This window comes from Lasiosphaeria miniovina (genome assembly GCF_030549165.1).
Source record: "Lasiosphaeria miniovina strain SMH2392-1A chromosome Unknown B0T26scaffold_1, whole genome shotgun sequence".
Lineage (NCBI taxonomy): Eukaryota > Fungi > Ascomycota > Sordariomycetes > Sordariales > Lasiosphaeriaceae > Lasiosphaeria > Lasiosphaeria miniovina.
This window is the reverse complement of record NW_026848220.1, coordinates 3,440,496-3,464,728: the sequence shown is the minus strand read 5'-3', so window position 1 is coordinate 3,464,728 and position 24,233 is coordinate 3,440,496. Positions and strand designations below refer to the sequence as shown.

The window sequence follows — 24,233 nt, the reverse complement described above, 5'->3', positions numbered from 1 at the left end:
TCTGTTATCTAGGCAGTACCTAGCTGAAGAGGTGACGGCGCGACGTAGAAAAAGAAAAGCTCTAATTTCTTGGGCGTGCCACGTATAATCACCACATCTTCAAAATCTCACTATTAATCGTGCCCATCCCTAACTACACTCCAATCCCCGAGCGTTTATTGGCGTGGTACTTGGGAAGGAAAAGTTAAATAACAAATAAACCAGTTAGTGAAGGTCTTTAATAGGTATTTCTAGAGAAGAGATAGGCCTCTAGGATTCTGAAATGGGGGTTCAAGTAACTATTACCTCCCTCAGCGAAAAGCCTTTACGGTGAGTCGTAAGATACCAAGGCCATTCGGATCTTGGAAAGGACTAGGCACGCCAACAAAAATTCAGGGATTAGACCGTAGTAGAATAGAAGGGAGCGGTGATTGGTATCGCGTAGTTCCTTCCCGACATGGTGGTGGTGGGAACGGAAACCCCTTATGACATCATCAGCCTGGCGGGGATTGGTTCCCGATGCCTTGCTGGCTTGCTGGCCTGTCAATGAGGCACGCCCACGTACGAACGTGAAAATATGGAAGTGAAATCCCGGTTGGTGCTGTACTCCTGCAGCTTTTCTGGTCAATAAGGTACAGTGCCTGCCCTAGATGGTGGCTGCCTCGTCTTGAATCTACTAGTAGCTTCTCGGGGCGTTTGCTTCTTGCTGCATCTAAGAAGGCAGTCGCGACAAACAGTAAAACGACTTTTCGGCATGACTGAGCTTGGCGCTGCTTCCCACTCATTTGGCCATCTGCTGGCTTTTTTCTTTTTTTCTTTTTTCTCCCTCTTTTTTAATACTTTTTGATGCTCCCGCGCGTCTCATTCCCATAAGGAGCGGATATTTAGGGCGTCGCCAGCTTCACGGTGTTGTCTTTTCTTTCCAGACCGACTCACAGCGTCGTACTGTCTGCATTTACAGTTGGACTGTGTATTGATGTTATCAATCCCCATTTTTGTTGGCTTCTCGGGCCTTTGCCTCTTTGCAAGATGCATACTAAAATCGAGCTGGGCCTGGAACCGGAGCCGGAGCCGGAGACCAAACCCGCCCGGCCTCCGCCAGCTCCGCGCCCACGCAAGACATTACGAGAACGTTTTCTTCACTCCTTGCCCCCTTACACGGGTCCTTACCCTGTGGGATACATGGAGGTAGAGCTGCCGGCACGGGAGCCGCGGCCATTCTCCCACATCAAGCGAAACGACGAATACGCCCTCAAGCTTGATACTGTTCTCTTCTCAGTCTTCTATCCCTGCGAACTCGGGCTGTTCCCCCAGGAGAATAAAAGCGGGAATCGGACCCGGAGGTGGACGGGAAACGAGCAGCCGCGGGTTCTATGGCTTCCCAAGCCAAGAGGTTCGACTTGTCGAGGATATGCCAAATTCTTCAGCATTCCCCATCTCCCCGTCCAGACCTACATCGCCCTCACTACTATGTTTACGAAGCTGCCCGCGTACCACAATGCAAACCTTTCGGCCCGTTGGCCCACTGCTGCGGGAGGAGGTTCGAGCAAGTCGACTCTGGATCACGACGCAGCGCAAAAGACGGGCGAAAATGATCGTAATGTGAAGCCAAAATTTTCCGTCATCATATTCAGTCACGGCCTTGGCGGCTCGAGGACACTTTGTAGCTCTGTATGTGGAGAACTGGCAAGCTTCGGATTAATCGTCGTCGCCATGGAGCACCGTGACGGGAGCGGCGCAAGGACGTACGTCAACAAAACCGGCCGTTCTCCCGACTTGGAAGACCAAGACCTGGACCGGACAACGGCCCGCGAGCCAAGAACCGGCAAGATAAAATTGCCAAGACGACGACAAAAGACATCGGAAATCAAACCAAACTACATGGTCGATTACCTCTTCCCCAAGGACAATGCCTTCGACACGTATCCACACAATGATCGCGGAATCGACACGGAACTTCGTGCGGCCCAGATCGAAATGAGAATCGCCGAGACTGAGGAAGCATATTACGCGCTCGGGCTGATCAATAGCGGGAGGGGGGACCAGCTGGATGCTCAAAATCTCCGAAAAAAGGGCAACGTCGGCTCCAGCTCCAAGGGCCTTGCGGGAATCGATTGGCGTGAATGGACAGGGAGACTGTACCTGGAAAACGTGACAATGATGGGCCATTCGTTTGGAGGAGCCACCACGATCCAGGCGCTCAGGCTTGAGAAACTCACGTGGATCTCTCAGGGGATTCTGCTCGACCCTTGGGGGCTCGGCGCCCCAGATAGTACGGACAGATCCCGGATCCGGAAGCCGATATTGTCCGTCGGAAGCGAAGCCTTCATGTTCTGGAAGGAAAACTTTGATTGCGTCGCGCAAATATGCCGTGAGGCTCGGGATGCGGGAGCATTGAGCTGGATGACGACGATCCGTGGATCTACTCACCTGTCCATGACGGATTTTGCGGTCCTTTATCCAAAGTGGATGTCGCTTCTCATCAAGACAATTGTGAATCCTAAGCGCGCCAACCATCTCACAACCCGTTCGGCACTTGAATTCCTCAAAATCACGCTGCCGCTGCAACAGACCAGGTTCAGGCTCCCTGAGTTGTGGGCCGAAAAGCGACTACTGAAAATCCCAAGCTCCGAAACCAAGGTTCTGTTTGATCACCAACCTGACGACAAGTGGACGGCTGTCCGGCTAAAAATCCCCAACGAGTTTTCTTTGCGGCTCAGGTGGTACTGGAGGTGGAGAGGCAAAGACGCTGATGTTCCGAAAGACGCAGCGGGCAAACCTCTGAGAGGTCTCTTGAACTGGGGTGCAGGAAAGGAGATGTGGGTGCACTTGAGCCCAGACCAGGCTGACGTGGAGCGGTATATTGAAGAGAACGGATAGAGCTGTGGGCTGTCAGGGGCCATGGCCATCATGGGAACGGTACCTGGATTCCCCGGCGATCATGATCTGCCGGTGTCCAGTGAGAGAGGTCCCCGGTCCAGGGTCTGCGGCAACGGGGCGGTCGGCGCCGAGCTTTCTGACCACATCGGACCCAGGAGGGCTCAACGTGCCCCTGATGTCGTATTCCGACTGGGCGTGTTGTCAGCAAAGTCGTACAGACGAGCGAGCAGGTGGAGAGGGGAAAATGAGGCGCACCACTAAGCACGCCATAGATGCTTGGCCGGCACACCATGGAGATGCTTGGCTGGGTGTACCCCACACAATGTAAACAAGTAAGGCCAACTCCAAGAGGCCGGCGAGGGACAGCATGGCAAAACAGGCAGTAAAGTTGCCGATTGCCGGTGTACCGCAGAGATTAAGTTGCGCATATAAGCCATAAATAGCATCAGATTTTATTTCCCCACGGGGCCGACGCATGCAGAGGGGCCAATGACGGCCGAGAAAGATTGCCTCATGCTCAGACGAGCGGCTGGGGCAGGCAAGAAACGGCCAACCGAGCACAGTCTCCGGGGCGGGAAGAGAGTGTGTCGCAGAGAGGAACGCGTAATGGCCAATCTATCAGTATTTTCCTTGCAGCGGGCGGGCTCGCCATTCCGGGGGCCAGGACACCGGTCATGGCGGGGAATTTACCCTCGCTTGCTGGGAAAAGACGGTGGATATTATCATCGGCCTGCTTCAACCAGGAAAGCCAAGCGAGGGCGCGCCGTCCCCAAGCCGGCGGCAGAAGCGAGTTCGAAGCCTCCTGTGGCATTGGGCACGGCACAACCACGCAACACTACTCCTCTGTAGCGTAGTCTGATGTGATGTAGTTGGTTGGTGGGAGACTTGGCTTCCCAACTATGGGCAATGAGCCTCAACCCCAAGACTCTTGGGGTTGAACCAGCAGCGCCTTGCCCAGGGGTATGGAGTATGATTCGCATAGTCAAGAGAAGATAAGCTCAGCCAAGCCCACCATGAGGCACTTTGGGCCTCGGCGAGGCAACGTCGATATTCCGGGGTATCGTCGGGGCTTCTTTGCCCCTTTTCTCTCCTTCGTCGCCACCTTTTTGTTTTGGGTCTTCACTCGCATGTCGTGCGCAGTGTTGCTCGGGAAACGTACCCAAGACCTTTTTAATCTAGCTTTAGTTATGTCGTGCCTCAGTATGTAGCCGGCCTTGGTGGTTGGTGGAGTAATGCATGTATGTTCACTGAAATAAAAACCGCTGGCTCATGTCCACGCGTCGTCCCATCTAGGTTTTGAAAACATCCGCTTTTTCATAAGGTTAGGTAGTTTGTCTCAATGCGGAGGAGCTAGGAGCTGCAAGGCGCGCAGTCGTTCAAGCTAAGGCAGGGCAGGGCAGGGGAAGACGACATGTACATACTCACTAACGACATACATACAATACCTGGCTGAACTTATCCACAGCAAACCTCTATCTCGCATGGTAGTCTTGTTCTTCCGCGGTCGCACGCGGGGCGCATGCTATCTAGAAGGACGCAAGATGAAGGGTCTAGCCTCTCCGCTCTGCAAGTGAGGTGCATCTCTCAATCTCGTGCAACTGCAAGGAAGTTGTCAGGAACCAGACTTTTCTGAGCCGCCATATTAGTCTGGAGTCTCGTTGCCAATGGGCCACAAATTGCAATGGAGCCAGGACGACGACAGCAGCGAGGAGGACGGCGACGACGACAGATGAGGACAAATGACGACAAGACGACGGTGCAACCGCGGACGGACGCCCGTGTCCAAGAGGGAAAACGGGCCCGGCGGCTTTGCTCTTCCTAATTTGCGAATAAGTGGACAACGGTGCAATGGAAAAAAACCCGTCAAGCACGACGCACGAAAAATATCGGCTGGCGAGAGTCTGGAAGCCCTTTTGGTGTTTCTTTGATATTGCTAGGGTGTGGCTGCAGAGGGCCAGGCCGTCGATGCCCGGGATTAGGCCCTCCTCTGATGCTACCAGAACGAATGCGACGGCGCCCTTGCCCTAGATCTTCTAGAAATGGGTTTCCACATACCCATCGACGTCGTGACCCTTGGATCGGAGGCGCTGCCCCCCGGTGCTGATGCATGGAGATGGAAGTAAAAGGGGAAGTGTAAACCTGGAAGAGAGAGTTGAGAAGGAAGGGCGCCCACTGCATCTTCTGTGATGCCCGGGCTGCTCCTGCCCCCGGACAGCCCCTGGGGCAACACTAGTCGCCCTGCCCTCCCTCTTGCGCGACCTAACGGGGATTTACAGGCCCCTAACCCAGATCCCACCACTCTAGAACTGCCCCAGACTAAACCTATTCGGTAGGCCAATTGGATGTAAACTGCCAGGACGGGAAGGCGTTACCTGACTGACAACCGAAGCTCGTTACTCGCTTTCAATTCTCACTTTTCACACCTTTTCTTTTCGCCGAGATGCTATCCGTGTTTTCTCTCCCGGAACTTGGGGAGGCGAGATCCCGCCCGCGGCTCTTCCCAACCCATGTTTATTTCTTACCCCTTCAAGTCCCCTTCAAGTCCCCTTCAAGTCCCCTTCAAGTCTGTCTCCAGGTCTTGCCAGTAGACATTACAGACCCGCTGTGCTGTTACAATGCTCGCAACAGGCCGTCTTGTGACACCCAACTCCCGCCGAGGCGATCAAAAGACGAAACCGGACAAAAGCGAACCAGCAGAAAGCATCCAGATAGCTTGACAGCCACCGGGATAGCACAGCCAAGGGAACAAGCAGACGCGGTCCACGAGAGTGAGACGCTGCTGCAGGTCCCCGTGTCCGTCCATCCGAAAAATGACCGTTCGGCGTTCAGAACTATGGCGGTGTGAAGCTAAACAATGTCCGCCACGGCCTTCTCTCCTGCGTGATGTTCAAGTGAGCAGAGAGAGAAAGTGTGTGGGTGTGTGTGCGCGCGCGTGGGTGTGATTCGTGCCGTGGGTGTTCTTGGCTGAATCAATCTTTCTCCGCGAGTCCCTCATCACTCTATTCCTTTCCCCCAGAGTCCGGGGTCATCCAACCAAAGCCAGGTTGCGTGTACTGTGCACTGTTATGGCAATCGTAACGATAGCTGAGAACTGACAGGTTGATCAAAGGCAAACTGCAGACATGTCCGCCATGTTAGAACAAAATGGTGTGCTCCAAGCTTGCCTGCAACTTGGTACATACAGCACGCCGTCGACAGGGTGCGGATACGGGGCGGCGATGCAAGCAGGTGCGATTAATTGCGTCGACCCGAACCTCACCTCATCTCATCTCATCTCGTCGTCTGATTCAGCCCACCTACCTCTGCCTGCCCGCGGGTAGTTTAATGTAATAGCCGTTCCCTCTGGATGCCCACCTTGCATGGGCCAAGGGCCAAAGGCTGGCGTGCGACGGGCAAGTGCGCCGTCGCCACCGGGTGAAGAGAGACTGGAGGAGACAAGGCACTTTACCCGTCGCCCCAGACATCTTGCATTCACCCAGCAGCTGCGGCTGCGCGCGCCGGATTTTTTCATTGGGAAACAATTCCTCTCTACTTTGGAAAGGTCACGGCCGTGACCTTAATGTCCCCACTAGCCCGTACAGGATTCTTGCGTGCCCAGCGACCAACAGACTGACTTGCCTGTCTTGATTACGTCGTGCCGACGACGGAAGCACGGCCAGCTTCCAGTCGTCAACCCGCGAGCGAACATATCTAGTAAAGAAAGCACTTCTTCTTGCTTGGAGACGTGTTCGCATACCTACATAGGCGGCCGAGCCTCGCTCCTCTTGTCCCGGCAAACTCATTTGTCGACGGCTTCTTTGTGCAAGTCTGCCCTTGCTCCTCCCCCGTCCCTCCCGTCGCCGTCGCCCTCGCCGTCGCCATGGATATCCTCTTTACCCCCCGTGGCCTTGGGGCTCGGCCTTCGTCAGCTATGGGCGATATTGAAAGGAGGACCGCTAGCTTTCAGCGCATGCTAGAGCTGGAAAAAACGCAAAAGGTACTGTACCGGCATGCCCGTGACACCTTTGCCCCTTTTTTTTCTGCGCTTCCTGCCCTGTCCCCTGTCTTTGGCTGCGTGATGTCTTACAACGCACCATGTCTAACGTTGCCTCACCCTCACCCCCCAACAGACGGAGCGATTGCAAAGCACCAGAACTTCTCCCCCGGCATCCCCCCCGCCGCCTGAGCTCCAGGACCATCCCTCTCTTCAGCTTCGTCGTGCCGATCTGTCCCAGCAGCAAAACAACCTAATGCTCAAGGCGGTACGTCGCAGCATCGTCCTCCCTGCGCTCTCCATCACCATCCCACAACTAGCGGGTCACGGTAGGGAAGATCTGCCGGAGGGGTCCGAGACCGAGACGGAAAGGGGGAGTGAAAGGGACGGCGAAGTCGAAACACCAACAGCCGTTGAGCCCTTGCATAAGCAAGTCAAGTTCCTCGCGCCTGACGACGAAGACGACGACATGTCAGATCAATCTTCAATATGCCAGTCGCCAAGCTGGGAGGGCTACGGGCAGAGGAAGAAAGAAAAGAAGAAAGAGGCGGAGCGACGGAGAAAAGAGAAGGAGCAAGCAGACAAAGAGGCCAAGGTAGCGAAGAAACGGTTTTCTTCGAGACTGAGCAAGTCGCCGCCGCCGTCGACAATTAGTCGCAATGCTGGTGTTGGGGCCTTGTCGAATGCGGAACGTTCAATGTCGGATCCGTTGCTAATCAGCCACAATTTGCTGCTGGGAAGCCAAGTCCATCCCCGACCGCCCCAAGACGTCGTGAGGGCCGCTTCAGCCGATGATTTGCAGCAAACATGGCGCCACAGGCCCGGCGTAGCTGAGGTGCTATCTGACTCTGAGACTAACTCCCGGCGCTCAAATGGTAACCCCAAGACAGCTTGGGGGACTCGAGAAACTCGAGAGGATCAACACTCCCCTACCATCCCTAAACATTTGTTGCCCGGTGATGATGGTGCAAATTCGCAAAGGACACTACGCGAGTCTTACTATACTAGTGTTGGGCCCGCTGGCGACCAAGTGGCCCCAACAGCAACGACAAAGCCGGAGCCTCGGTCTCCACGGGAGGCATTTCCGCCTTCTGCTTCGAGGACCCCTTTGCTGCGGCACATGTCAATTTCTGGTCACAGCCGGAGCAACAGCCTTCTGCAAGGCGCGAGCAGGATTTTCAGAGGACGTGATGGGAAGAGCCATGGAGACGCAGAGTCATCCTCGACCTCGAGCCACTCGCAAGATTCACAACAGGTCAGTCGTGATGGTGCGGACAGAGGCCGCAAGAAGGAGGATAGTTATGTTCGTCGTCAAAGAGAGCAAAGCAGGGAGCGTGCTATAGCTGGACTTGCAGACGACTATTTGATTGGCAACATCAGCACCCACTCTTCGTCAACCAGAAGCAGCTCTCGCCATACCCAGCATACGAGAAGATCCTCCTTGACCCAAGACGCAAAGGCGGTGGCAATGAAGCTCGCAGGCTTCAGGTCAACGCCGGCAAAGGAAGAGCTCGTCGGAACCAATGGCTCCGGCGGCCAGAACGATTATTTTAACTTTATGGAGCGGTCATATTCATCTTCTAATTCCCGCCTTGAGGACCACCTTGGAACTTTGGCGACTACGCCCGGCAGTCCTCAGCAAGATACCCGCCACGTCGTTGTCGAAGACCGGGTCTCCTCCTACGAGGCAGAGTTTCCCCAGGGTGGCTTCCCAGTACAGGAACGACCTGCAACCTCTCATAGCTCTGTCAGCTCCAAGGGACCTTCAATCGCCAGGTCAATCCCCGGCAACCATGGCAAGAAGGGCCGGAGTCTTAAAGATGCGGCGAGGGCGGCTCTAAACATGTCCAAAGGGGCGCTGCCTGCAGCAAACGCTTCTCGGCAGTCCGGATCCGTTCCCCCCTATCCCACACTCCGAACTCGCATGCAGTCTCAGCCCAATGTTTCTACCGTGAGCGATATACCTCTGGCTTCACAAGAACCTGGCTCAATCGCCGCGCCCGCACTTCCCCCCAAGGCGGCGAGAGTTTTAGGAGAGTACAATGCCGAGACGATGCGGAGTAGCTCGATACTACCACCGTCTTCCAACATGGTTAAGTCCACAGAGGTAGACGCCCAAACCGGAAGCCGCATATCTGAGGGCTCATCTTCGTCATCTGCTTACGAGGATGGATCCCCTCTTCCGTCACCAGTAACAACCCCAGATACTTCAAGGCCACAGTCGGCGAGAGGCATCCCCTTGGCAACGGACGATGCTTCAAAGGGCAATACTGTATCTATAACGGCACAGGATGACGAGAGAACACTTCGCCAGTCTTACGAGGCTTCCGAAGGCTCTGATATGTCAATCACACCTCGTCTCCTCGACAACTCAGGGTCGCGGGAGAGCATGGAGATGGCAGACGAAGATCGCTGGAGCAGGACTGCTCTACCGCTTGAAATTGACTGCGACGATGCACAGTCGTTCACGACTTCGGTCACCCATATTGACAGGGCTGAATATGCCAACACAGAACTCTCAGAGGCACCAGCGGTGTCGCAGCAAAGAGCATCGAAGACGGAACGATCAGAAACAACGGAAAAGGAAGATACCCACGCTGAATTTTGGCGCGCCACCGCAAGGCTCGTAAAGTCCTTGTCTAATCCTGACTTCCGCGGCGGATATTCCGTAGGAAATTTCACGCGTTCCGGGGGTTTACCTCCCATCGAGCACCCTATCTCGATCCCCCCACGTTCAAAGAAGCGGGAACAAGCTGCTGCTGATCGATTGAAGCGGTTTGTGAGCGAGCAGCGTCAGGAGTCAAAAGAGAGGTCCGAGGCACAGTACGAAAATCGGCGAGATTCGATGAAAAAGCCAAATGAGTTGCTGGGGCAAGAGGTGGAGGCGAGAAACACGGATGAGCGGCAGCAGACTAGCGTAGTAGAGGTTTCACAGAATATTAACCCGGGCCATCTGGCAGAAGATGCAGGAGGCGGGGAGGAGAAACGGGAGAAGCCCAAAAAGGGACATCAAAAGGAGAGGAGGACAGAGGCTCCAGAAAAGGCCCCAGAGCAAGAGCCGACCAAAGACGGAAAGGAGGGCCAACTGGCTGAGCCTCATCGGACCCTTGCCGAACTCCTCCCTCCGGCCTCGCTAACCCGCGCGTCGACGTCTATCTCAGCAGTCTCGAATAGCTCTACCCTCTTGTCTGCCAAGTTTATGCCGCCAGTCGGTGGGTTCGTTCCATCTACAGGATCTGCCAGCAATCCAAGTTTTGTGGACTTCCAGGAGCCTGCCAGGATCACAACAAGTTCAATTTTTGGCGCACCGTCTGCCCTCCAGAATGCCGTTCCGTATTCGGCAGTCCCTACGGCCGCCTCGAGGCCCCCGCTCCAGTCTCGGACTCAGTCAGTTCCAGCAGCACCTTTGGCAACGGTCTCGACAATATCACCGCCGACTGGTTCCTCAGCAATCCGGCCTGTGGTAGCCACTCCCGTTTCAATCCTCAAACAACCCACCCGCTCAACATCGGACCCGACCGCGCCACCCTCAGCTGCTCGGCCCCACGTTCTCTCGGCGCTCCCCAAGCACATGCAGTTACAGGCAGGCATCTCGCCACTTGCTCGGCCGCCCCCGGCTACGACTGCCGATCGGACCATTGGCAAAATGTTTGTTGAGTGCTGCAGCTGCAAGTTCTACCACGACATGCCGTCTAAACTCTACGAGTGCATGGCCAAGCCGGACAAGGTAGTCAAGGACCGTGCTCTAGGTATTTCCGGGGCCATCACTACCATGGTCAAGTGCCCGTGGTGCCAGCACAATATGAGCACGAGCTGCTGCGCGGGATATATGGCAGTGGTGGTTTTGAAAGAGAGGCTACATTGAGGACGGCTGGCGAACTGAGAGGGGGCATTTACACTGGGCAGTTCCGCCTGGACCAAAGAAGAAACTTTATTTTCCTTTGTCGAGCAGAGGTTCGGTGTCTTCGTTTGGCTTTCACTCTCATTTTGGCGGATTTCACAATTTCGGTGTGGCAGGTCCGCGTGCCGTTTACTTTCCTTTTCGTATCAAGGGGGAGCAATGTCTCATCAAAGGTAACACGCACACGCGCACGCATATTTGCATGTTCTCTTCAGTGCGTTTTCTTGGCTAGAATATCTAACCTGCAAATAACCGGCATTTATTTTGTGTCTGTCGTTTTCTTCTTGTTTCCTATTTATTTCCTTTGTGGCAGCATAAAAATGGGGAACCGGGCCTGGAAAAGTTTAATATTCTTTCTTCCCTCTTCATTTCCTATCTTCTACCGTTCTCCCGAACCTACTGAGAGACTATTTCTCTGTGCCGTGTACCATTATACTACAGCACATCATCATTTTGCTGTTTACAAGCGAACCTGGCGGCTCACGAGAGAGGGGGAGTGGAGATGTTGTAGAGACCCGAGACAGACAGGGAGACAAACGGACTGACGGATAGCAATAGGTCAGCACGAGTGCGAACTACCAACCATGCAGACTTCTTTCCCAAACCAGAAAAAATAAGAAAGCCGAAGCCGAAGGAGAGAGAGTCATTGCAACTAGGTACGGAATAGCTAGAGAGGATCTAATACACATACAACAACATGACCACATGCATCATACATTGACTAAGTCGCTGAGAGCGTTTCCATCTCTCCGGGAAAATGGTAACAAATATCCCTCTCAGGCCGGGCAGCCTCGTCACGCCAAGGACGCAGCAACTACCGCCAAGGGTTCTATATGAAATGCTGCGCTCGGTTGCTCGGAAGTCGGCAAGCTTCTCCCAAGGACGGCCGGCTAGCCGCCCTTCCCCCCTCTTCTTCGTTTCTCTCTATTCCGCATCGCACCACGCATCGCAGCGCAGTGCATCACATCGGCGAGCGAGCTGCAAGGCACCCCCTTGCCTGTCTGCCCGCTTGCCCGAGAAGAGAGACTGGGAAAATAAATCACACTTTTTTGTCTTGGGGAAAATAAAAGAATAATAAGAATAATAAATTACCCGCTTCTTCGAGAACACCCTCCCGTCCCGTCCCCTCCCTTGCATCTGCCCCCTTCTCTTTTATGTACTGTATTGCGTGAATATATAGGGCTTACGTCGTCACAATTGCGGGGGAGCCGTGTCTCTCGAATATCGGCTTACCTTACGGACGGATATTGCTATTCAGGAGAACACGCGGGCTGCATATGACTAGAAAGTTGGGTGCGTTATGTATGTACAAGCTCTGCAGTGAAGCAGGCAGCATGGCTAATTTGCTGTCTCCTATTGCGTGTTATAGTACCTACCGAAGGTATCCATGGACCTCAACTACCGAGTATGGTGTTGGTTCTAGAAGATGGTGGATTTAAGCCAAGACCAAAGGAAGGAAGAAGAGCCGTCCCCCCCCCAGGATTTGGTTATTCGATGAGGGGAGGAGGGAGGGAGGGATTATTCCAGGGTGGTATACAGACAGAGTCTTGATTGAGAATGAAATTGACAATAAGATGGGCACATATTGGGTTTGGGTATAATTACTGTACATGCAAAAAGATAGCTGTGTGCGCAGGTTGGACAGAGAGAAAGAAATGTATAAATGAGCCGCCGGCAGTTGGGACAAGGGATAATGAATCAATCAGTGATAGCTTTCTCGTCATACTTTATTTGTTGGCTTGTCAGTCAGTCAAACCTGCACCCCCATTACCGAGGTCACCTCATTGACTCAGTTCACTACTAGTGTATGAATATGACCTTTCTCCGTGCCCCTGCCCTTTTACTTCCTGGCGCCGTGATTGCCGCCATGTACATACATACATACAGACCTAGGTATATACAAAGCATCTGTACTGCCCTGGTTTACCATGCCGTCTCGACATGCACTGCAAAGCGTAAAGAGGAAGCGGGGTTATGTGAGTGGTGTGTATTGTTTTTGACTTGGTGCGGATGGGGGTACCTGTTCCAGCAAAATTGGAAATAGGTGTATGTAGGTTAATGTATGTATCATTTTGGATTCAATGTTTAGGCCCCAGTTTGCAGCGTACAGAATACCTACACCGTGGTGTAGCCTGCGGAACTTGAATAAGTGGGGCGGAGCTGAGTGCAGGTATCAGGCTAGGCTTTAGAGTTGCTATCACGTGACCGTGCACGTTCTGCCGCTAGTGGCTTGATGGACGCAGGACTGGAAATGCGCCCTCGAAAGGTGGAGAGAGAGCTTACAGTACCTACTAGCAAGTCTAACGTGGTCGTGACTTCCATTTTGAAGTCCAACTCTGCAGACTGCGGTCGTAAGTATTGGGGCGGGTTCTTTTCTTTTTTTGGCCCCAATCGTATCCTCAATCATTTGCTGTGTTTTTTTGTATTTGTGGCGTGTCGACAAACCGAAAGCCGCCGCGCTGGCGCGAATCTGGTCGGTTGAGTTTCGCCTCACGCTTTCTCCATTTACCACCGACGGGACCTTTGGATCTTTCGCTCTCCTCCACCGACCTCAGCGTCACCCAGCTGCCCTTTCTCTTCCGACCGCGCCCCACCGAATCGATCTCGATCTCGCTATTTTACAGCGCCTGTCGACCGCCTTCCGCGAACAGGAGCAGTCGACGACTATCGACTCATCGACCATCGAACCGACCGACGGCGTTGACGCTTCTGTTGCGACGCTTTTCAACGCGCCGCGCCACTTGCCATGAGCCAGTGAAGCTCCATCGACCTGTCGGAGCCTCGCCAGGTCGAGCCGAGCCGAACCGCCTCTCTCTCCCCCTTTGCTCGCGACTTAACCCACCACCCTCGTTTCGCGGCTTCTCAAATTCACCCTTGCGCCTGCGCGCTGACATCCTCCGACACGTCGAGCCTCCAAAAATGCCCTCCGCTGCCGACGCCCAGGCTGCTCTGGAGTCGGCGCCCGCGCCCGAGCTGCCGGCAGGATGCGAGCCTTATATTGTCTTTAGGCAAGAAGTCGAGCTTGAGGTCGACTTCCGGAACCGCAGCGTCAGCGGCGTCTCTACGATTCATCTGTTCCTTCCAGATAAAGAGCTCGAGGAGATCTCGTTTGACGCGCGACAATGCGACATCGATCTGGACAAGGTGACGGTGGATGGGAGGAAAGTGAAGGCATCTTTCTCCGATCCCTATGATCTCATGGGGATTCCGCAACACTGGCAACTTGGTGTTCACCAAAATCATGTCATGATGAATCGCATGCGGCCGCTAAGGCCCCACAAGCGACCCGAGGTGCCCATTCTCCAGAAGGAAGACTTGATATGCAGCATCCCTGCCGACAGGTCACTGAAGGTAGCTCTACGGCCCGATGACCTCATTGAGGACGAGGCTCGGCGTATGGTAAAGATCAAGTCCATCAAGGGCAACAAGAATGGAGCAGCCGACAACTCGGAGCCCGACGGCGACAAGAACGGGGTCAAGATTTGCATACCATTCCGCTCCAAGCACATTCGGGACGGGCTGCACTTTGTGGGCGTTAGCGAGGGGGACACAAGGTACCCGCACGTGTACACGCGCCATTCTCTCGAGCCTGGAACGGCATCCTGCATATTCCCTTGCGTCGACGATCCGGGATCCAGGAACCCCTGGAAGATTTCCATAAAGTGCCCCAGGACCCTCGGTGACGTCTTCAACCAGCCTCTCGCCACACAGCCCGCGGCGGCGCCTCTTTCTTTGAACGAGAGCCGGAAGAGGAAGGCCGGAGATGCCTATCCGTCTTCACCACCCCGTCCTTCGCTTGAAGAAGAGGACAAGCTTAGAGAGATGACGGTCGTCTGCTCCGGCAATCTCGCCGGCGAACAGATAGACCCGCAAAACGACAGAAAGAAGATTATGACCTTTGAATGCCAACCTGCGGCCGCCCAGCACATCGGCTTTGCCGTGGGTCCCTTTGAGCATGTTGATCTCTGGGCCGACTGCCGGACGGAGGAAGCGGACGAGAGACTTGGGGCCAATGCGGCTAAAATCCATGCGTACTGTCTTCCGGGCCGTGACGAGGAGGTTCGGTACACCTGCGCCCCCATCGTGGCCGCCGCCGATTCGTTCGCGCCCGAGTTCGGAAAGTACCCCTTTGAAAGCTACAAGGTGTGCTTTGTGGAAGACATGGTCTCAGACACGGCGGCAGCTGCGTCATTGTCGCTTTGCAGCACTAGGCTGCTCTATCCCGATGACATAATCGATCACGAAATCGAGGTCACGAGAAACCTTGTCCACGCCTTGGCCAGCCAGTACTTTGGCGTCCATATCGTGCCAAATCAGCGGTCTGATACCTGGCTCATCGTTGGAATCCAGTGGTTCATGACAGATCTCTTCATGAAGAGTCTGTGCGGCAACAACTGGTACAGGTTCCACCTGAAGACCATGGCGGACAAGCTTATTGCGGCTGATGTCAACCGGCCTTCGCTCCACGACCTTGGCCAGTATCTTCACATTGGGGAGTTTGAACTGGACTTTATGGCACTCAAGGCGCCGTTGGTGCTTTACATCCTCGACCAGCGGCTATCCAAAATTCCCGGCTCGACGGGCGTCCTTCGCATCATATCCAGCATCGTCTCCTCATCCAACATCTCCAACTTCGACTTCAAGAAGACTTGCCTCTCTGTCGAAGCCTTCCGCCAGTCCTGTGAGAAGAAGAGCCAGTACAACCCAGATGAGCTCTGGGACCAGTGGGTGTTTGGCGCTGGCTGTCCGAAACTTATGGTGAAGCAGAGATTCAACAAGAAGAATCTCAATGTCGACATCACCATAACCCAAGCTCAAGAGTCAAACGAGCCGAAACCCCTCACCAGGGACGAGTTTTGGAGAGAGCTGCAGGAGAAGATTCACGACGTCCGACCAGGAGAGACCCCCAAGCTCTTCACAGGCCCCTTCACTATCAGGATTCATGAAGCAGACGGTACACCTTATGAGCATTACCTCTCTATCACTGAACGAGATAGAAACGGGACCACTCTGTCGATTGCGTACAATACGAAGTACAAACGACTAAAGCGGACCAAGAAGGCTCAAGCTGCTGCCGTCAACACCACGGACAAGCATGATGTGCAAGAGGACGACGTCATCTACTTCAACATGCTGGGCGACGTGTTGACATCGGACAAGGACGTTCAGAACTGGGGCCTCCAAGACTGGGCGGACGGGGTCCAGACGCAAATGGACCAGGAATCCTACGAGTGGATTCGGTTCGACTGCAACTTTGAGTGGATTTGTGAGACAATGACCGACATGCCCGGCTACATGTACCTGGCTCAGTTGCAACAAGATCGGGATGTGGTGGCTCACCAAGATGCGTTGCTGTTTTTTAAGAGAGGCAAGCGACATGGAGTGGCCGCGACCATCGAGACAAGGGCTGTCTACGACCGACGGTATTATCATGGCATCCGCACCATGGCCGTCGACGATCTCACCAAGCAAGCCGACCCCGACCTCAACTATATCGGGCTTGCACAGCTCATTTTAGTCTTCCGGCATTTTTTCTGCGATAAGATCGTCGGAAAAGCCGGGAGTGTTAGCTTCCCTCCCTCGCCCAACGACTTCCGCGACAAGGCGCAATATGCGGTTCAATCTGCGATCCCTGGCGCAATCGCGCGGACTAAAGAGAAGGGCCGATGCTCCAAGGACGGGCGTAGCTTTCTCTTGGATCTGCTCCTCTTCAACGATAACTCGCAGAATGCCTTCTCGGACCAGTTCTATATTGCCAAGCTTCTCGACGCTCTCACGACGTCTCTTATCCCAGAGAAGATGGTAACGGAGGGGAACCTGCTCGCCAATCTTAACATGGATGACGAGGATGATGTTGAATTCAAAAGTTTCATCGAGAATACGATTGAGGAGATCGACAAGTATCGTCGCATGGACGAGTGGACCTCTACCCACCAGAACATTTGGACAACGACAGCCCTGAACTGCAAAATGAGGCTGATGAAGGCTCGCGTCATTCCTACCGCGCCTATTGAATTCGTGCAGTATCTGCAGGATGACAACATCGACCTAGTTCGTCTCAAGGCTTTTGAGTGCCTGGTCGAGCTGGGGATGCTTGCCAAGGCGCCCATCTTAAGGTTGCTTCTTTCTTGTCTGGGCACCGACACGTCCCCATTCGTTCGGGACCGCCTATTCAAGATATTCTGCAAAGGGGTTGCCGATATAGCTTTTGGCGAGGCCAAAATCGCCCCCGAACCCCAGAAGGAGGTCGAAGATGACGAGAGCGGGCTAATCATCGAACGAGATGAGGGCGAGGCTCAGCAGAAACAGCTTGGTGCTGACAGGAGAGACGACATCACTCAGGCCCTTCGTGCGCTCAAGCACGAACTCGGTAACGACGAGCTGGCAAGGATTCCAGAGCTGACCATTGCCATGTGGCGGGCCGTGGAGTCCTCGACCATTGGCGTCAGGGAGAAGTGCCAGCTTCTGGATCTCTGCTCGGCCATGTTTGAACCCGAGGATTCCCTCCTCATCACTCTGAAATACCCCAAGTACTGGAAGTGTGCACGGGAGCCCATCGTTCACAAGCCGGCAGTGGTTGGCGTCGCCGAGCCACGGCCAAACAAGAAGCGCCTGCTGGTTCGCTTCACGCCACAGTACCGCACGGAGCCGCGGGTCAAGGCGGTCATAGGGCTACCTCCTCCCGAGTTGCCGGCACCTGAGATCAAGCCGCCTGAGCCAAAGAAGATTAAGTTGAGCACCAAACTCTCTTTCAGCGGTTCTTCAGCCGGTGGCCCGCCTACCCCGTCTCTTCTCGGGCGGAAGGATTCAATCTCGGTCACGATGCCACGGCCTGGCGCATCTGATGTATCTGGCCTCGCAGCTGTGGCAATCCCCAAGTCATCGTTGGATTCTATCGCTGTGCAGCCGGTGACGCGACTATCGACACCTCTGGCCATGTCGCCACCTCCAATCCCCGGCCCTTCTAGCGGCTTTTCCAGAGACCTTTCCAGCGGCCCGCCTAGTCAGTCGCTGAACCCGCCCGTAAATGGCCCCGCAAAGCCGGTAGAAAAACGGCCGAAGCCACCCAAGCGAAAGAGCGAGGACAGCGAGAACATCCATCGGCCGAAGAAGATTATCAAGACGGAAAACGGTCTGGCACACATCCGACCAAGAAAAATCGTCACTCTTCGGTTTTCGTCGTGGGACAAGCTTCCCCGCAAGATTCGCGACAACATGGCGCAGGAGCGCCGGGGTCCAACGGGATCGGGGACCATTGTGGCGACCCCTACGGCTAGGCGCCTTGCAGCGCCTAACCGCTCAGCTTCGCCTAGTGTTTTGGGATCTCCAATCTTGGGGTCGTTTGCCTCAAACTCTCGGCCCACATCGGGACCCAAGGAGAAATCTTCGTCTAGCAAACAACGCAAGCCGTTGCCCTCGTCCGCGCCTCACTTATCTTCCCCGGCACAGGGAGCAACCTCGAATGCTGCGACCTCGAACGGGACCTCTACCCCTGCACCTGCCGCAGCCACACCAGCCCCTCCGAAGAAGTCCATTATCAAGCTTAAGCTGATAGCGCCCTCACGAGCCTCGCCCTCTTAGTAGTAAGGAGGGTCACTCTTTGTGAGGGATTAGGCTTCAGAGGGTGTGGTGGGTACGGCTGTTACCAGCGAGTTGGCAGGAAGTCTGTAGACTAGTTCTATCTATATCCCTAGGTAGGACTACGAACACATATACTCGCCATCGCTACGTGGAGCTAGGATGCGTATTTAGTGTTCACCTGGAGGGGTGATGTCCACTGTGTGTTTCATCATTTTTTCGTTTTTTTCTTCGGTCTCCGGTCTGGTATTCCCCCGGGGTTCCAAAATCTTCGTAAAACATGCGGGCCGAGGTCCAGGCAGCAAGCAACACAAGAGGACGGACGGACGGACCGGAAAAGTCTGGGCGGGCGAGCGGGCGGGCGAGCGGGTTTCAATGCATTATACCGTATGGTCTACGTATCATTTTTGTTTTGTTATATCCAGCATGGCGTTTAGGGTCTCTTTTTTTCAAAAAGAAAAATTATTCTTTTATATATATATTAAGCCTTTTCAACCATCAGCTTGTGTGTTTTTTCCTCTTTCTGTATTCTTGTATGATTAGCTGCGTTTAGAATTTGGATCCGGTCAGCCGGTCAGCCGGTTGGTGGTGGCTCGGGACGTCGAGGATAAGGAGGTGGTGGTGGTGATGGCGCCTGGCTCACATACAGATTGTGCTTTTTTCCTTCCCCCACCACTCTGGCTTTTTCTTTGGGGGGTTTTTTGGTATTCATTCGGGATTGTGGAAAACGGACAAAGGGGAAAGTCAACAAAACATACGGAGTACATGCGTGCATACATGCCTATTGAGTGTTGATAGGAAGCGAAGAGACAACCCCCTAGCGCGTTCAAGTCGGGGGGGGGGGGGGATGGATGTGTATTAATCAATTACGGATACAGTAGTCAGGTAGCTGTTCTCGTTCTCGAGGAATTTTCCGGTAACCGCCACCAGGGTTCTCCCTCGCCTCAGGTTCATGTGATTCGTTTGTGGTATCTTCTTACATTATTATTTTATTTATCTCATTGAGGGGGGGGAGGGGGGGGGGGGGGCCGTAATAGGAATCAACAAGACTCATGTCTCTCTGTGTATCCTCCCCGTGATCCTGTAGTCAATCATTCATTCATCTGTCTATGAGATATCAAGACCACACCAGCCCCGAGATCAAGGAGGTATACGTAGAGCCGCCCCTCAGCTGGCCGTTCACGCTCCATATTCAACCCAGAACCGACAGCTAAACGGAAAGGAAGATAGACTAGGCTAGATGTATGTGCTTCGGTAGTCCCCATTATGTGCAAACAGATAACGGTCCAGGTCCCTATGGCAGTGGTAGCCTGCAAAAGCAATGCAATCGCAGAGATGTGTCGTTACCGACGCGTAGCCAAGGTATACACTTACTCACTCTCCTGCAAAGAGAGAAAGACATATATATGGACACATGCCATGACCTGCCCAGCCTAGGCCTGCGGTGGACGGCGCCGCGGCGCCGCGAGGCCGATGCGCTCGTCGCGAGAGCGCTGCTGGGTGGTGCGGGCCTCGGGCGTCACGGCGGGCAGGTTGCGCGCGGCGGCGGACGCGTTGTTGAGCACGCGCGCCGAAGACGCTGTGCCCAAGCCGGCCGCCGCTCCTCCTCCTCCTCCCGCGCCTGCACCTGGTGCTGCTCGGCGGAACCGCTGCTGGCCCTGCTGCTGCAGCTGCTCGCGGGCGTCTTGCTCGTCGACGCGCCGCTGCTGCGCGGCCGTCAGCGGGATGTTCTGTGCGTGCCGCGCCGCGTCGCGCGCCAGGGGCGTCGTATGCTGCTGCTGCTGCTGCTGCGCCGTCTGGATCTGCCCCATGGGCGTCACGATGCGGTTGCGCGCGGTGGCAGGCGCTGGTGCTGCTGTGGTGCGTGTGGGCGCGGCAGGAGTCGTCCGGTGGTGGTTGGACCGCGACGGCCCTGAAGATGCGGCTGCTGCTGCTGTGGAATGCGCTGGCGGAATCCCCTCGTCGACGTCCATGCCGTCGCCGTCGTCCTCTTCAGACTGGTCTTCCTCCTCCTCCTCTTCTTCTTCTTCCTCCTCTTCTTTTTCTTCCTCCTCTTCGTCAGAGTCCGAGGCCCCGTACAGCCCGGCTTCGGGCGGAGAGCTCGCGGCGCCTTCGCCTCCCGCTCCCGCAGCAGCCTGGGCAGCAAGGTAGTAGGCGGACGCGTCCATGTCGTCCGAGGAGGAGACGGTGGCAGCGGGGTGGTTGTGCTCGAGGACGCGGCGGCGCTGGATGCTGCCGAATGCGCTGCTTCCGGCGGGAGTATTGAGGGCGGCGGCGCGGGACTGGGCCATGGCCTCACGACGCGCGCGCGCTTGGGCAGACTGCAGCGTGGCGAGATTGCGCATTCGGTCCCTCTCGGCGGCGCGGTCTTCGTAGTCGGCGATGTCCTCGGCCGTGATGGAGAGGACGGTAAGCGGTTGGCGCAGCATGCTGGGCTGCTGCTTCACTGTCCCGCCTCGTGGATGTGATAGGGAGGAGGGGTTGTTATTTTTTCAGGTCGAGCGAAACAATTCTTGTCTGTTGGTGTGTTGATATGCCCGAGGAAGTGTAAAACAAAGTGTGGTGTTTTTGCGACATTGTTTACCTTACCTCGCCGTCACAGGGAATAATTATGCGCGCGCTGTGGTGGTTGTGTGGGGTAGATCTACAGAGCGAATAGCCCCTCCATTCCGATGTATTTCTTTCTGCCTTGTAATGCTGTCATTGGGGGCGCCCAAGCACCTTCCGATTGCTTATCGGACGCGTTGCGTTCCTTATCTGCGCGAACCTACCATGTAAGTCTCGCGTAAAGTGCCCTCTCTCTCCTTTTTGCTTCCCTTTACCTAATCTTGGCCCCTATTTCTCTCCCCTTGTTGTCGTTCTCGGTTCATGCCTCGAGTGCAAGCAACGAGACGTCCGGATATCGGAGGTCTGCATTGTCTTCAAGGAACGACATCCATCGCGTAAGGAACTTACTGCCTCTGCAAATCAAGACCCAAGCGGGCACAAGTCAGACAAGTCCAGAAACAAGATATGCTACTTATTCACAGGGCGAGGGAAGAAGAAAAGAAAGAAAAAAAAACACTTACTTCTTGACCGTCTCCGAGTCGCCAATGACGGTCAAAGAGCGTTTCGGCCGCGTCATTGCAACTGCTCTTAATTAACCACGCTGCTCTCTCGTGACTCAACCATCATGGATAATGGGGGCCAAGGTTAATATCAAGACGAGTACCAGGAACGGAACTCACCGTTCAAGCGCCGCTTCTCACCCAGGAACCCGACCTCGCCCTCGGGGTTGCTGCGGACGAGGCTGACGATGACGGCCTCCTTCTCACGGCCCTGGAAGCCATCGACACTTCCTAGCTCAATGCCAGGAAACGCATCCTTAAGCGGGGCGAGGATCGCAAGCTACAGTATTTTGTTGTCAGCCTCAAAGTCAATGCTAGCCCATTTGAACACCACAATATGTGCAATGATTGAACGTGATCAGACATGTGTAATAACAGTATACGTTACGCACCTGAGCATTGTAGGGCGTCACCACGGCGATGTCTTCGGGCCGGACGCCCGACTCGACAAGTCTCCGCACGTGCTGCCGCACCAGCGCCGCCTCCATCTCGTTGCTCTTGCTGTCGCCGATGAGGCGGCTCTTGCTCGTCTTCTTGGCTGCGCCTGCCGCGCTGGCTGTCTCGTCGTCGTCCTCGTTCTTCTCGGGAAAGTCGCCGCCCTGCGTGTCGATGAAGATGAGCGGCTCCGTGGTGTCATCGTTGGGTTCGACCGGGTATGTGAGGTCCCGGAGCAGCCGCGCCTTGACTGCCTCGGCCGCCACGAGCTTGGACTCGTAGAGCTCGTCCGACGGGAACTGCATGATCTTCTCGTGCATCCGGTACTGTGTTGTGAGCATCCTCTTGATGGACGGCCCGTGCAGCGCCAGCAACCGGTCGAACAGCGTCGTCTCTAGAGACACTCGCCCCGCTCCTCCTGCTGCTGCCTCCTTTTGTTTTGCCGCATCTCCCTCCCCTTTTGCGTCGTCTGCCGTGGAGCTGTTGGAAGACTTCTTCTTTGAGGCAGACGACGAAGAGGAGCTGTTGAGCGACTTGATGGTCGGCGGTAGCTGCAGGTGGTCGCCCGCGCAGACGGCCTTCTTCGCCGACAGCAGCGGCACCCAGCACTGCGCCTCGAGCGCCTGTGAGGCCTCGTCGATGATGACAACATCGAACTCCTCGCCGCGCAGCTGGAACCCGCCCGAGCCGTGGCACGTCGCCAGCACCACCTTGCTAGCGGCCACCAGGCTGCTGACGCACCGCCGCTCGCGCTCGCGGTACTCCTTGCGCAATATCTTCAGCTCGGCGTATATGGCGCGGCGCTCCTTGCTGTTCCGCGCCTTGCGCAGCGACGCCTGCTTGGTGTCCATGTCGGCCCGCACGTCCTTGACGATGGCGCCCGCCTCGGACGTCCGCGTCAGCACGTCGAGCGAGTGGTTGAGCACCGACGGGAGCAACCGCGCCGGATGGCCCAGCCGGACCATGGGCACCTGGTGTGGCGCGAGCCGCTCCACGATGTTGTCGACTGAGATGTTGGAGGGCCCGCACACGAGGACGCGCAGGTTTTGCTTGACCAGCTGCAGGATCAGCTCGATCAAGGTGTGCGTCTTGCCCGTCTGCCCGTTGTTAGTCACTGGGAGATTTAAGTCTCGACATATACCTTTGAGCAACGTGTAGACAGAAACAAAAGATAGGCAGACTAAAAAGGGTAGAGACAAAAGGGGGGACTTGCCCCAGGGGGTCCGTGGATCAGGGCAATCTCCCTAGAAGCCAGCGCGAAGCGGATGGCGTCCTTTTGGGAGTCGTTGAGCGTGGGGTCGAACCAGTCGACAGCGCCGGCGTCAGCTTCCGCCGCGACCGGCGTCGGTATCGTCTGCCCAAACAGCACGCGGATGAAGATGGAGTGCTCGGCCTCGCTCATCTTCTGCAGCTTCTGCATGGTGCCGTTCATTCTGGTGCGGCGGCACGTAGACCCTGAATCAGCTTTCTCCCATCTCCGTCTTGTCCCATTTCTCCCCGTGTGCCATGGTCGTGACCGAGACCGTGACATGCCAGCAAGAAAATCCCTACAAAAACAACACAGCCCCCCCCCCCCCTTTTCCGCATAGCTTCACCGCCTCACCCGTAGCATATCCAAGCAGGAAACAAAAAAATAGACAGACTGACCTCTTGTACGTGACATCGTCGGCCAGCTTGACAAGCCACACGCGGCCGGCCCCAACCCCAGCAGCCAGACCGCCACTCTCACCACCACCACCATCCTCACCCTCATCATCCAGCGCAACAGCAATAAACCTACGCGCCACACGCGTCACGACCCCGCGTGCGCCCTTGCGCTCAAGCTCACGCACCTCGCGCTTCTTGGCACTGCCCGCTGGCTGCTCCGCGACAACGAGAATATCACCTGTGCGAATCCCATGCTCTGGCAGCTCCGCCACCCCTGACCTAGAAGTCGCAGCGTCGGGCTCGAGCTCGAGCAGCGTCTTGCCGCCAAAGCCAGTGCGCGTGCCAGCGACGACGAGGTTCGTGACGGCCAGGCCGGCGCGCTGTAGCGCGGCGGGGCTGTGGCCGGCCACGAGCGCCGCCGTCTCGGCCAGCTCGGCTTCGAGTTCCGCGAGGAGGAGGGTTTGCTGCGCGGCTGCGAATGAGGGGACGTCGACGGGCGCCATCACTCTTCCTGTTTTTTTTTTTTTTTTTTTTTTTTTGGGGGGGGGGGGGGGGGGTCCTTTTGATGAATGGAGATCAGTGCCAGATCAAGCGAGTGATGGAAACCGTGGTTATTGACCTACGGCGTGGTGGTTTGGTTTGGGGCACAGTGTTGTGTTGTGTTGTGTTGAATGAAGCGGCCGGTTTGGCGAAGATGACGAACGGACGGGCAAAGTTTTGAAAGGTGTGCACG

At 55.5% G+C, this 24,233-nt stretch overlaps 6 protein-coding genes across 6 annotated transcripts; 4 read left to right on the top strand and 2 right to left on the bottom strand.

The window, feature by feature from the left end:
- Positions 1–1,008: 1,008 nt before the first annotated feature.
- Positions 1,009–2,859, top strand: B0T26DRAFT_631299 (platelet-activating factor acetylhydrolase; the record flags this gene model as incomplete). Its single annotated transcript, XM_060436333.1, has 1 exon — positions 1,009–2,859. The coding sequence occupies one exon, from the start codon at positions 1,009–1,011 to the stop codon at positions 2,857–2,859; it is 1,851 nt and encodes a 616-aa protein (XP_060302804.1).
- A 3,859-nt stretch (positions 2,860–6,718) lies between these two features.
- Positions 6,719–10,697, top strand: B0T26DRAFT_670271 (uncharacterized protein; the record flags this gene model as incomplete). Its single annotated transcript, XM_060439160.1, has 2 exons — positions 6,719–6,835; positions 6,969–10,697. 2 exons carry the CDS (start codon positions 6,719–6,721, stop codon positions 10,695–10,697), a joined length of 3,846 nt encoding a protein of 1,281 aa, XP_060302803.1.
- Positions 10,698–12,412: 1,715 nt separating this feature from the next.
- On the top strand, positions 12,413–12,858 carry B0T26DRAFT_44996 (uncharacterized protein). The gene has a single exon (XM_060435098.1). It carries the CDS (start codon positions 12,541–12,543, stop codon positions 12,775–12,777), a length of 237 nt encoding a protein of 78 aa, XP_060302802.1. The 5' UTR covers positions 12,413–12,540; the 3' UTR covers positions 12,778–12,858.
- A 794-nt stretch (positions 12,859–13,652) lies between these two features.
- B0T26DRAFT_633688 (uncharacterized protein) lies at positions 13,653–18,314 on the top strand (the record flags this gene model as incomplete). Its single annotated transcript, XM_060436561.1, has 2 exons — positions 13,653–17,671; positions 17,726–18,314. 2 exons carry the CDS (start codon positions 13,653–13,655, stop codon positions 18,312–18,314), a joined length of 4,608 nt encoding a protein of 1,535 aa, XP_060302801.1.
- Positions 18,315–19,329: 1,015 nt separating this feature from the next.
- Positions 19,330–20,943, bottom strand: B0T26DRAFT_867099 (uncharacterized protein). Its single transcript, XM_060447832.1, has one exon. The coding sequence runs from the start codon at positions 20,738–20,740 to the stop codon at positions 19,745–19,747; it is 996 nt and encodes a 331-aa protein (XP_060302800.1). The 5' UTR covers positions 20,741–20,943; the 3' UTR covers positions 19,330–19,744.
- B0T26DRAFT_686428 (P-loop containing nucleoside triphosphate hydrolase protein) lies at positions 20,944–24,039 on the bottom strand. The gene is made up of 6 exons (XM_060440904.1): positions 23,501–24,039; positions 23,067–23,286; positions 21,811–22,950; positions 21,539–21,698; positions 21,380–21,440; positions 20,944–21,271 (listed from the first exon to the last, which is right to left on the bottom strand). Exons 1-6 carry the CDS (start codon positions 24,001–24,003, stop codon positions 21,178–21,180), a joined length of 2,178 nt encoding a protein of 725 aa, XP_060302799.1. The 5' UTR covers positions 24,004–24,039; the 3' UTR covers positions 20,944–21,177.
- Positions 24,040–24,233: the final 194 nt, after the last annotated feature.

Bases quoted from the DNA above. Each gene is read 5' to 3' on its own strand.
- B0T26DRAFT_44996 (XM_060435098.1), top strand. From the start codon at position 12,541: ATGAATATGACCTTTCTCCGTGCCCCTGCCCTTTTACTTCCTGGCGCC.
- B0T26DRAFT_867099 (XM_060447832.1), bottom strand. From the start codon at position 20,740: ATGCTGCGCCAACCGCTTACCGTCCTCTCCATCACGGCCGAGGACATC.
- B0T26DRAFT_686428 (XM_060440904.1), bottom strand. From the start codon at position 24,003: ATGGCGCCCGTCGACGTCCCCTCATTCGCAGCCGCGCAGCAAACCCTC. The intron at 23,287-23,500 runs GTCAGTCTGTCT...CCGCCGCACCAG, and splicing joins GACGATGTCACGTACAAGAG to AATGAACGGCACCATGCAGA. The intron at 21,272-21,379 runs GTAAGTGTTTTT...CTTGATTTGCAG, and splicing joins GACTCGGAGACGGTCAAGAA to AGGCAGTAAGTTCCTTACGC.